At 38.9% G+C, this 12,868-nt stretch overlaps 1 protein-coding gene across 2 annotated transcripts in view; it reads right to left on the minus strand.

Annotated features, from left to right (window-relative positions):
* Positions 1 to 7,884: 7,884 nt before the first annotated feature.
* Positions 7,885 to 12,868, minus strand: part of PALLD (palladin, cytoskeletal associated protein) — a 205,110-nt gene continuing 200,126 nt past the window's right edge. For both annotated transcript variants that reach the window (XM_037058242.1, XM_037058243.1), the window contains 3 exons: positions 11,210 to 11,375; positions 10,573 to 10,706; positions 7,885 to 9,440 (listed from right to left, as the gene is read on the minus strand). In XM_037058242.1, the coding sequence (XP_036914137.1) occupies positions 9,268 to 9,440; positions 10,573 to 10,706; positions 11,210 to 11,375 (473 nt within the window). In that variant the 3' untranslated portion in view covers positions 7,885 to 9,267. The remainder of the gene's footprint in view (positions 9,441 to 10,572; positions 10,707 to 11,209; positions 11,376 to 12,868) is intronic.

Consider the following 12,868-nt stretch of genomic DNA (forward strand, 5'->3'; position numbering starts at 1 on the left):
ACACCTTCCATCTACTTTCTAGCTATCAAAATGTTCTTGCATTTGTCTCCCCTTCTTTCTCTTTATCCCTCTGGATTTATGCCTAAAAGACAAAAACAAACATGCTTTGAAAGGTTCTATTGGTGTGTGGGAACACAGTGGAGCTAAAAATGTGTGTTTGAGGTAACATGTTTAATTGAAAATCCCAGCAGTGCCATTTAAATGGATGTTTCTCTGTCACTTGTATTACATTATTTTCATGTGGTGAATGCACATTCTTAGAGAGGGCTTACTTATCTGATCAGATAATTCTCTCTCTCTCATACTGGCAGGGATTCTGGTGATGTCATCTGGCATCCTTGAGAGCCTGAACAGACCATGTGGCTGCCTCTGCTGAAGCAGTAACCACTCATTCAGTAAATTAAGGCAAAGTTCTTGAGGCCTCTTGAAGACAGTCTCATATGTCTCAGAACATATTAGCAGCATGTTGTTCTCATGAGGTGCTATAAAGAACCATGTACAAATACCACTGCCTGTTCTGGTGAAAGATTATTTGTTTACTAACTTTACAGAGATTTTTGGAGGTTTTTTGAGAACACAGCAAATATATACAGCTCTTAGAATCAACTGAGCATGGAGGGAATTAGGATTCTTGATCCTCCTAAAACAGTCTTTCTTAGGTTTTAGTGTGTCAGTGGGAAGGGCTTGTTACCTCTCACATTGCTGGATCCCACCCTCAGAGTCTGATTCATTAGTTATGGCATAAGGTTCAAGAACTTGAATTTCCAGTGGTCTGGGGATCACACTTGGAAAGCTACTGATGTAAGAGCTAATCATACCCTTGAAACTTCCCCAAGGAAGGAATTAGTGGAAGTATGACTAGTATTTAACATGGAGTTATTTCTAGTGAAGTAGACAAACTCTTTAGTTAGGTGAAATTTTAACAGACCAGATCAGTGAGTATGAGTGAAACAAAATACTACCTTTCTGTCTCATTTCACTTGGTGCACTGACTTCTAAGTCCATCCATGTTATCACAGATGACAGGAGTTTTCAAAAAAAATGACTAAATAATATTCCATAGACATACATCCATACATACACCCCCCATTCAGCATACATATGTACATGTACATACATACATACATGCACATGCCTTCTTTATCCATTCATTTGTCAGTGCACCCTTGGGTGCTTCCATGTCTTGGCTATTGTAAATAATGTGGCAGTGAACAGGAGGTTGCAAATACCTTTTCAAGGCAGTGCTTTTATTTTCTTTGGACAAATACCCAGAAGTGGAATTGCTGGATCATATGTTCTATTTTAAATGATTTGAGAAGCCTCCATACTCTTGTTTTATAGAGGCTGCATCAGTTTACAATCCCACCAGCAGTACTGTAGCCTTGTGACCTAGTTTGAAGTCAGGAAGTGAGATGCTTTTTCCTTTGTTTTTTTTTTCAGGATCGCTTTGGTTGTTTAGAGTGTTGTGATTCCATTCACATTTTAGGACTGTTTGCACTCTTTTTGTGAAAAATGCCATTGAAATTTTGAAAGGACTTGCATTGAATTTGTAGATTGCTTCAGGTTGTATGGACATTTTCACAATGTTAATTCTTCCAGTCCATGAGCATGGAATATCTTTTGTGTCTTCTTCAATTTCTTTCATCATTGTCTTATAGGTTTCAGTGTACAGATCTTTACCTCCTTGGTTATGTTTATTTTTAGCTATTTTATTCTTTTTGAAGCAATTGTAAATGGTACTGTTTTCTTAATTTCTTTTTCTGGTATTTTATTAGTATTAAGAATCACAACTGATTTTTTTGTATATTGACTTTTGTACCTTGAAACATCCCTGAATTTGTTTATGAATTCTAATAGTTTTGTGGTGAAGTCTTTTAAGGTTTTATGTATAATATCATATCATCCACAAATAGTGACAATTTCACTTTGTCCTTTATAATGTGGGTGCATTTTATTTATTTATTTATTTGTCTAATTGCTCTCACCAAGATGTCCAGTACTAAAGTGAATAGAAGTCATGAGAATGGGCATCTTTGTCCTGTCCCTGATCTTAGAGGGAAAGCTTTTGGACTTTTGCTAATGAGTATGATGTTAGCTGTGGTCTTGTCACATATGATCTTCATTATATTGAGGTATGTTCCCGCTATACTCGCTTTGTTGAAGGGTTGTTTTTATCATGAATGGATGTTGAATTTTGTCAAGGTTTTTTCTGCATCTATTGAGATGATAGGATTTTTATCCTTCATTTTGTCAACATGGTATATTCCATTGATTTGCAGGTGTTGAGCCATCCTTGCATTCCTGGAATAAGTTCCACTGGATCATGGTGTATGATCCTCTTAGCGTGTTGTTGAATTTGGTTTGCTGATATTTTGTCGAGGATTTTTGCATCTGTGTTCATCAGGAATGTTGGCTTGTAATTTTTTTATGGTGTTTTTGCCTGGTTTGTGTATCAGGATATTGCTGGCCTTGTAAAAATGAGTTTGGAAGTGTTCCCTCCTCTTCTGTTCTTTGAAAAAGACTGAAAAGGATTGGTATTAATTTTTTAAGTATTTGGTAGAAGCCATCTGCCTCCTGGACTGTTGTTTAGCTGTTTTTGATTTTTGATGCAATCTTTTTACTAGCAATTGATCAGATTTTCTATTTCATGATTCAGTCTTGATAGGTTGTATTTTTTCTAGGAATTTATCCGTTTTTTTTTGACTATCCAATTTATTGATGTATAATTGTTCATAGCAGTCTTTTGGTCCTTTGTATTTCTTTTTTTCAGTTGTAACATTCCTTTCACTTCTGATCCTTTTTATTCGGGTTCTCTCTCTCTCTTGCTCTCTTCTTCCTACCCTCCCTCTCTGTCTGTCAGTTCAGCTAAAGGTTTCTTTATTTTTATTTTTAATTTTTTTATAAGTACAGTTTGGCTTTGCTGATCTTTTCCATGGTCTTCAGAATTTCTCTTTCATTCATTTTTTCTCTGTTCTTTGTTATTTTCTTCTTTGAACTAACTTTGGTCTTTGTTTTTCTTTTATTAGTTCCTTGAGGAGTAAGGTTAGGTTGTTTGAGATTTTTCTTCTTCTTGGATGTAGTCATTTATCACTATCAACTTCCCTGTTAGAACTGGTTTTGCAGCCTCCCGTAAATTCTGGTATGTTGTATTTGGATTTTCATTTGTTTCAAGGTATGTGATGATTTCTCTCTTCATTTCCTCTCTGACACATTGGTTGTTCAGTAGCATGTTTACTGGATTTTGCTGTGTACAATGCACACATTTTTGCCCAGATTTTTGAGGGAAAAATAAGGATGCATATTAAACATGGGAATTGGCTAAAACGTGGGTTTGCATTATATGTGGCAAAAATATGGTAATCTCCATGTATTTTGATTTTCCTCCATTTTCTTATAATTGATTCCTCATTTCCTCTCATTGTGATTAGAAAGTTGCTTAAATGATTTTATTATTTTTACATTTGTGCAGTGGCCTAACATTGTGAACTGTCTAGGCAAATGTTTTATGTGTGCTTAAGATGAATGTATGTTCTGTTGCTTTTGGGTGGGATGTTTAGTAAACGTCTGTTCAGTCCATCTGATCTAATCTGTAGTTTAAGGACAATGTTTATTTGTTAATTTACTGTCTGGATGATCTATTCATTGTGGGGTATTAACGTTCCCTTCTATTATTGTATTGCTGTGTGTTTCTGCCTTGAGGTCTGTCACTATTACTCTATATATTTATGAGCATAAATATTTGCAAATGTTACATTTTCTTGTTGGATTGACTTTTCTATAATCATATAATGACTTTGTTTTGTTACAGTCTTTGTCTTAAAGTTTATTTTGTCTGATATAGGTATAGCTATTTCATTCTTTTGGTTTCCATTTGTGTGGAATATTTTTTCCATTCTTTCACTTTTAGTTTTTGTGTCCTTACATTTGAATTGATTCTCTTGTAGACAGCATATAGATGGGTCTTAAAAAGATTTTTTTAGCCATTCTCTGTCTTTTGATTAGAGAATTTAGTCCATTTATCTTTAAAGTAATTAGTGATGTGTATGTATTTACTGCTATTTTGTTAATTCCTGTTTTGTGATTTGTTCTTCTCTGGTTCTTTTCCTTTGTGAGTTGATGATTATATCTAGTGGAGGCTTAGATTTATTTATCTTTTATGTATCTACTATAGGGTTTTTTGTGTGCAGTTACCATGAGGTGTATGTAAGCAAACTTACATCTATTTTTAACTTGATAGGGACCTAAGTTTGTATATATTATAACACTCTACAGTTTTTACTGTCTCCTGCTCATTTTATGTTTTTGATGTCATAATTTACAGCTTTTTATTTTGTCTATTCCTTAGCTAATTATTGTAGTTATTTTGACTCCCTTTATCTTTTACCCTTCACATTGGTTTTGTAAGTGATTTTCTTTCAGTCTTTAACTTTTGCCATTTTAATGTGTTTTGGTGTGAGTCTCTGAGTTCATCTGTTTTGGAATTCTCTGGGCTTCCTGCATCTGGGTGTCTATTTTCTTGCCCAGGATAGGGAAATTTTCATCTATTATTTCTTCAAATATGTTTTCTGTCTCCTTTTCGCTCTTTCCACTGTTTGGGGCTCCTATAATATGAATGTTGGCTCACTTGGTGTCCCATGAGTCCTTTAAGCTATCCTTGTTCTCTCATTTTTTCTTTTTGTTTTTCTAATTGGATTCGTTTTCTGCCCTGTCTGTGAGTTTCCTATTCCTTCTTCTGCTTCATCAGTTCATTCTTCAGCTTTTATTCTGTGACTTTTATTTTGTAATGTCTGTTTGTTGAAATTCTCGCTCTGCTTATGCATTTTCCTTCAAGCTTTATTTTTAATTCTTATGTTTTCCTCCAAACATTATTTTTAATTCTTTATCAGTTAAATCACTTATCTCCATTTCATTGTCTTTTTCTTAGTGTTCATCTTCTTTTGTTTAGAATGGTTTCCTTTGTTTCTTCATTTTCCTTTATACTCAGTGTGTTTCTCTAAGGTAACATAGTCACCTCTGCCAGTCTTTAAGAGTGTCCTCATGTAAGAGATGAACCTTCATGTTTGATCCTGTCCAGGCTGTTGGTTGTCTCTCAGGCCTTTGTAGTTGTCCAGATGGCCGGCTTTAGTCACAGAGGTTCCCAGGAGTTGAGAGTGTGCTAATACCTTCTCATGTGCCAGTGGGTAGGACCTCAGTCAGCACCTAGACTCAGGCTGATTGGAAGCCAGACCCTCAGGCAGCAGTTTTTAAAGTAGACAAGAGCATTTCTGTCTCCCCCCCTCCACGTTGAGCTTTGGGGTTATGGCCAGTTAAGAGCTCTTTGTTTGCTGTTGTCTAGTTGAGCCTGTGAACACAAGCCCACTGGCCACCAGAGTCAGGCCATCAAGGGATATGTGTCGTCTGGGCAGCAGCCACAAGAACTGGGGTGCCAGATGTGTATATACCTCCTTTCATGGAGACGGGGTGCCCTGGGGCCGGGCAGAGTGAGTGCGCCAGGCTGGTACCTGCTGGCCTTCCCATTTCTGGAGAGGACTGTAGTCAGCCCCTAGTTGTGTGTTCAATTGAAAGCCTGACCCTTAGGCCACAGCTATGAAGATAAGCTAATTTCCCTCTTTCATGGAAAGACTGCGGATTATTTTTCAGTCTGCTGACTGTATGCGTGCCCTGGGGCGGGGGTAGTTGATTAAGAACTGTTTTTCCATTAGGGTCCTATGGGACCCACAAACGTGAGCCCTGCTGGACACGGGAGCCAGGCAGCCGAGTGGTGTCTTCTGGGTGGCTGCATCAGATGGGTACACAAGCTTTCTCTGGAAACCAGTGACCCCTGAGCAAGGCAGAGGCAAACTGTGAAGATAGCACCTGCTGTCTGAGGTCTGTAGAGATGATTACCCTTGGCTTTCAGATGTGTTTCATTAGAAGCCTGCCCCGTAGCCCACACCTGTAGAGAGGTCCCTAGGTGTGTTAAATTAGATGCCCACTGTTCAGGCCAACCCCTTAAAATAAGCAGATGGGCCTCTTTCACAGAAAGACTGGGCAGTGTTCAGTCAGCTGTCTCTGCTCTGGGCTCTGAGTGATCAAGCCAGTGCCTGCAAGCCCTTTAAAAGTGTTTTTCAGACTGCGATAGCTTTGTGGGTTTTTTGGATGCAAGTCCCACTGGATTTTGAAGTGAGATGTTTTGGGGGTGATTCCTTCAGTTGCAGGTCTTAAAAGTTGCATGCTTGATGTTTGGTTCAGACCCCTTTACTCCCAAGGGAGAAACCTGGGGTTGTGAGTTCCCTCCCAATTGTGGCTGCTTTGCTGAGAGCAGGTTGTGTCTCAGCCTCTCCTGCCTGTTTCAGTTGTGTGTTTTTCCCTTGTCTGACCCAGTGTATGTGAGTCATTCAGCTAGATTTTGGGTTCCTTTCAAAGGGAGTTGTTCTGTAGATAGTTGTAGATTCTCCTGTGTTGCCATATTGAGCCAGCATGCTGGGTTTTTTTTTAGATTTTATTTATTTATCTTTAGAGGGGAAGGGAAGGAGAGAGGGAGAGAAATATCAATGTATGTCTGCCTCTCGTGTGTCCCCTGCTGGAAACTGGCCTGCAACCCAGGCATGTGCCCTGACTGGGAATTGAACCGTGATCCTTTGGTTTACAGGCCCGCGCTCAATCCACTGAGCTACACCAGCCAGGGCTGTATGTTTAATTTTCTAAGGGAGGGGATATAGTATGTGGTCATAGCATACTTTTACTGGGCCATCACATGCACCAGTGTTACCTACATGCATACATGTAATAAACTGATGTGCTTGTCAGAATTGTAAGGTTTTCCCGTGATCTCCCATCTCCTGCTGTGCACACACCTTCTTTCAAGCACAAATTCTTTGAAGTGATTTTGCAATTGTAATTAGGTCCCAAATCCAGTGAGTTAAGAGAGATAATCTAAGTGGGCTTGACCTAATCAGGTGATCTCTGAAAAGGGACATCCGCCCCCGATGACTGGAGATTCACAGAGAAGGATTTGTCATGGGGGGATGCTCATCACTGAGTTTGAAGGTAGCTTGGGGTGCAGGTGGCCTGGAGGAGCTGCATGGCCTCCGGATGAGAACAATTTAGTGGATACATTGATTTTAGCCTTGTCAGACCTTGGGTGGAGAATCCAACCATATCACACCTGACCTCCTTCTGACCTACAGATCTGTGAGCTAAGAAATAGGTATGGTTTTAAGCCTCTGTTTGTACTAATTTATTACTGCAGTGTTAGGAAACGAAAACAACTGAATATTTTGCTTCACAAACTGGCAACTGTTATTTGTTAAATATTTATTGATGTTTAATCCACATTACACCAGCACAACAATCCAAAGTAGTATGATAGTACTATTTTTTTTATAAATACAACATAAAAGGTGGCAAAGTAATGCTACTTAATCCCAAACCCAGCAAATTAGCAAAAAACTTTCATTCAGAAAAATTTGGCAAGTAAGATATGACATAAGTCATACGACAACAATATAGACAGGTCCATGAGGGACTTTGTTAAATTCCACATTAGTAATGCATAGAACTGTGGTCAAAGAAACTTTATACCACTTTGCATAGCATATCCGCCACCCAGTGCTCAAGCCTATTAGTCATTTAAAACCTGGTTGGTTGGTGTTCTTACAAGGAAGTAGAAAGCTGTACATGTGAAGCAGTAATATGAAATATATGGGGTGGTACACAGATATAAAATTACTTTAAAAATACTACATATTGAATAACTGAGCTAAGAAGAGTTCAACATTTTTATTATAAAGAATGAAAGATAATATGTGTTTTGCATAAGGAATACAGTGTTTTCTTTTCATAGCAAAGTACCATTGAAGCCTTGTGTTTTATAATATTAGGCCAAATTGTTTTTTTCTCCTCTTTAAAGTTTATTGGTTCCGACTTAAAACCATCAAGTCTGGTCAGAATCAACTCAGTCTAGCTGATGCAGAGTCATATGCATTTAAAAATCAGTCTTTGCTGAGATACCTTTATACACTACTCAGAACACAGCGCCATCCTAAAGTAAGGTTTCGTGGCAGTAGGGACGTGAACTGATATTTTCCATTCACCGTATCTTGGTGCCATTGAAAAAAACACATCACGGCACAGACCTGTTTCTGTCTGTAAGTCTGCACTTCCCTCGAGGAGACTGCACGCTGCAGGCAGCGCCTCACTTATGCCAGCCCTGCAGTCTCAGTCCACTTTCAACTTACTCTGAACATCTAAAATCTTCAGCTATGACACAAGCTCCAGACACACTAGAATTTCCACAGCACACGTGCTCCAACTTCCAGCTGACCCTAGATTCCCTGACTTGTGAATCACAGTGTTAGGTTAATATTCAAGAAAACCGAGGAAGAGCCTGGCCTTTCACATGTCTCCCGCCACCTCTACTTTTATCTAAATGAATACAATGTAGTAAGTATGCTGGTAGCATTTTCCTTCATTCTTTTCTATCCCTTCCAAACCCCTGTTTCCTCCTGATTCTTTATGCCTTGGTCGTTTGGGTGGTTTGGATGCTTTTCCTGGAATGGACTGGAATATATTTCTGCTCTATTCAGAATACTTTATATTATTTATATTTAAATTAGCCTTTGAATATGGTTTGTAAATAAGCTTTCTACCAAGGTAGCATGAAAAGAAAATACAACACATAAAAAAAGGTTAAGAACTAAGGTGTTACCCTTGTTCAAGAACTCTCCATATTATTAAAATTTAAGGCAAGTAATTCCTTCCTTATGATTTAATATAAAGCCATTTGCGAGGCATTTACTTGGATTTCCTTTCCTCTTTCCTTTTTCATCCTTACATATTGCACTTGGTTCACCGTAGCTGTCTGAATACACTGCCACTTAAGAATCATTTTAGTGTTGTTTGTGGTACAACTGCCTCATGTTAAGTATTCCACACTCTCATGCTGTGTAGCACCTAATACTAGTGTTTAAAGGCCCTTTTGATAATACAGATTGTGGTTACCTTTGAACATTGGTTTCCTTTAGTGCTTTAGACCACTTTAATCACAGCAGCTCACAAGTTTTAAATTGGAGGACGAATGTGACTTTCCCGTGCAATGTGTACATTTCTATTAGCATCTCCTACTTCAACTCTAAGTTTGGTATATCAAGTAAGAAAAGTATTTCATTGTTTCTTTTTTATTTCCTGCAGTCAAACGTATGTTTTTGCCTTTTACATAGTGTGACAAAGGAATATGTTGGTCAAGGCAAGGCCGTTCAGTGTTAGAGCTTTGACAAGGGTGTCAGACTACAGGTCCTCACTTTCTACGAGGCCGGAGTTCAGTGTCAGGTGAGACGGGTTGGCTTCAGGCTGGAACGCTGCTTTGATGTCTAGTCCCTGGTCCGAAAGTGCTGCGTAGCGACTGGCTGAGGGGCGTACTTTTTTTGGCTTGGTGCTCTGTGGCTGCTGATGCCACTGGGCTACAAAAGAGAGGGGGGGAAAGGATGTTTTAACCAAGATTATTGGACAGCCTTCAGGTGTTTCAAGTAAATACAGAATGTCTTTTGACACACACCAGGCACTTGTTCTTTATGAAAGTGTGAGCACATCCATGGTAGAAGCCCTAAAATTTAAGGATGGTTTTGCATTTTATTCATATGTTGCAGATTTATTTTCTCCATAGGACAGTGGGATGATAATAGCTAGATAATAAAGACAAAGTATAGTTGATCTTTATTTGAAAGCACATACGTGCTTCAGCACAGGAAATCCTTTGGAACAGTCTCTGAATTTCCTAATTCACCTCCCACCTGTTTTGTAATCTTCAGAGTTCATAACGGATGAACGCCACAAGAGTGAGAATAGGTGGGTGTTCTGGGGGGGCCTTCTAACGCTGATCAACAGAAAGGAATGAGACGGAAGGGAAGTTTTTGGTCATTCATTTTCTGAGGTACCTCAAAGTTGTTTCTTATTCAAGAAGAATTAAGTTCTTAATTTTTTTCTAGTGGTTTTCTTTATATCAATAGATCACATATTGCTATTGTACTAGCTTGTAACTTTAATAAAAATGATTTTCTTTAAATTTGGGATGCATGTACATGAATACACAAATAATCACAAACCTATTGTTCAGCTGCTTAAGATATATTCACCGGGAAAGCGCTAAGCCACAAAAGTATGCATTACTGAATCGATTGTATACATGTTTAGAGTGCAATCAGTAAGACACTGTGATAGGATTATAATATTAAAAAAGTTTTTTAAAAAAGGCAGTCATTTGCAAAACACAGTAACAAGTATAATGTGAAAACATGTGGTTAAGCCTTTGCCTACTGTTAATGCTCGGGTAAGGAAGCCACAGCTGACTAGCCTACATCAGTGAAGTCAACATGCAAAGTTTCTGAATGATACTTGATTATTTGTTCTCCTGGTGTAGTTCACTATTAATGTTGAGAAGCTATAAATAGAAAGAGAAAGAGCAACATGAAATTTGGCCAGGAATCCCCACTAGAGTTGTTTATAAGATTAAATAACAGTAGTGTGATTTGCTGTTCAGATGCCTCATTTTTCACAATTTGATGAACCAGTGCAATCAGAGGAAGCGGCACTCACTGTAAACGTCTAGTCTGGCAGTGCAGGACACGATCCCGGCCTCGTTCTTGGCTGACACTGTGTACCACCCGGCGTCTTCCTTTGTGGCTCCCTGAATGAGCAGGCAGATGTAGCCGTGATTATCCTGGTGCATGCTGGGGAAAAGGAGAAAGTCATTAGGGTTCTAAATGTTTAAAAAGTGGCTCTGGACATGAAGCATCATTTTTAATTAGATCATTAAAAACCCAATTGTGTGAGTAGCCGATAACAGGGTCATACTGATTCTGGAGAGGCCGCCAGTCCCATTAAAGTTAATGGGAGAGAAGGGCAGACGTCAAGAGGTTGAATAAATCTGTGCAGTTAATTTCTAGTTAAGCATCTGCCTTTATAAAACCGCCGACGAGTTTCTCTGTCATCACTGTAGCAAGTGAATTCATCTTTTCTTTTAGATATAAAGATAAATTTAAAAAATCACAGTGAAATTATTTGGAATATGCTTCATCCCATACTTACAGCTGCTCTTTAAAAGCTTAATCATACATTAAGGTAAAGAGTGAGTTTGTCTTTGAAGTCATCAATAGCATAACTCTTACAGAGATTTACGTGCTATATACACTGTGTGTTTTTAGGATTAGGTTAAGTCATTGTGTAGTCTCACCTCACTCGGTCAGTGCTGTGTGTGAGTGATTCATTTTCTTTCTTCCAAAATATCTGAGGCGGTGGCACCCCTAAAACACGGCATTCCAGTCGCACCGGGTACCCATCTGCAACTCCTGTGTTTTGCAGCTTCTCGGTAAACACGGGGGGCTTGTGTGCTTCTTTAGCTAAGAAAACATGACATGGATGGTCTATCAGTGATAGGCAAAGGGAACGCTACAAAGAATTCAGAAGCTTCTTGAAATATTGCTTAAATAGATGTTTTATTTTATACCATTTTTCACTTCAGGTGGTGCAATGGTAGGCCTCTCTCCAAATCATTCTTTTACCAAGAAAGGTTACTATGCTTCATTCCACTCATTTGTGTCCTCAATTAATTCAGGTCTGGCAGGCCCACACAGTCCACTGGCCATCTGCTCCACAGAATGCCTGGCAGGCTGCATGAGACTCCTAAGTCACCGCTAGCATCTGGGATGGCTTCACACTGTGCAGGCACAGCCTTTACCAACCACTGCCACCTAGTGGCACTGAGGAGGACAAGTGTTTCTAGGAATTTGATCCATTTAGCAAACATTCCACGTAACAGGGAGAGGCGTCTATTAAGATTCTGAACACTGGAAGTCCTGGCTCAAGTACCATAGGATTTAAGAAAGGAAAAACAAAGGAGAGGCATCTCCATCTAAAATTGGCAACTTTGAACAGTTACCTATAAATTACAGGTTCCGATTTGTATTCTTTGAAGGGGTATCAAAAGACAAGCTTATTACCTTGAAGGAAGAAACCCATAAAAAAAGGATAATTTCAGTAGCCTGAAAAATTCAAAAACTGATTGTTAATAGCACTCTAATATCATCATCCAATGGGAAATTGTTTTCTTTGAGGTAGAAACAAGTTCAGAGAAGGTTTAGTTATTTTCTTCTGAGCTACCTACTGAGTTTGAGGATGAATGCCTTTCTCTACACTGCTTCCTGTCCTCTGGAAGGACAAATGTCACGGCAAAGCAGCCATGAGGAGAGACAGGTGAAAAGAAAAATATTCTACCTGAAATTTTCAAATACCCAGGACTATAGACTAAGGCAGGGGTGTCAAACTCATTTTCACCGGGGCCCCGTCAGCCTTGCAGTTGCCTTCAAAGGGCCAAAATAATTTTATGACTGTATGTAGCCACTCCCTAACTTTTAAGGAGTGGAAGTTGCATTCTGCCCTTTGAAGGCAGCTGGGAAGCTGATGTGGCCCCTGGAGAGGATAACTTTGACACTCTTGATCTAAGACATTGAGTTATGTAGAGAGCTGTGTTTTTTATTGGACTTTACATGACTACTTGGCCTAGGCTATTTTGGGGAAGTGGGAACAGATCTCACTTAGGAAGGAAATTTGCTGTAATTATTTCATAAGGCTGTTAAGACTGAGATGATGTATAGGAGGTGCTTTGCAAATAGACGTATGACAAATAAATATCGTTTCTTTTTTTTTGAGAGAGAGAGAACAGATATCAGAATCTTTAGTTATGCTCGACTCCTAAGGATGGTAGAGACTTTTCCATAAATACATTGTCCTTATCTAAGGGTAAGACTTCATCTCAGACCACTAAACAATATAATCAACCAAAGAAAATCTGAGTAATGTGACTATGACATTGTGGGTGATGAAATGAATACAG

Source organism: Sturnira hondurensis, unplaced genomic scaffold, assembly GCF_014824575.4.
Source record: "Sturnira hondurensis isolate 20B ecotype Veracruz unplaced genomic scaffold, ASM1482457v3 Scaffold0010128, whole genome shotgun sequence".
In the NCBI taxonomy this organism is placed as follows: Eukaryota; Metazoa; Chordata; class Mammalia; order Chiroptera; family Phyllostomidae; genus Sturnira; species Sturnira hondurensis.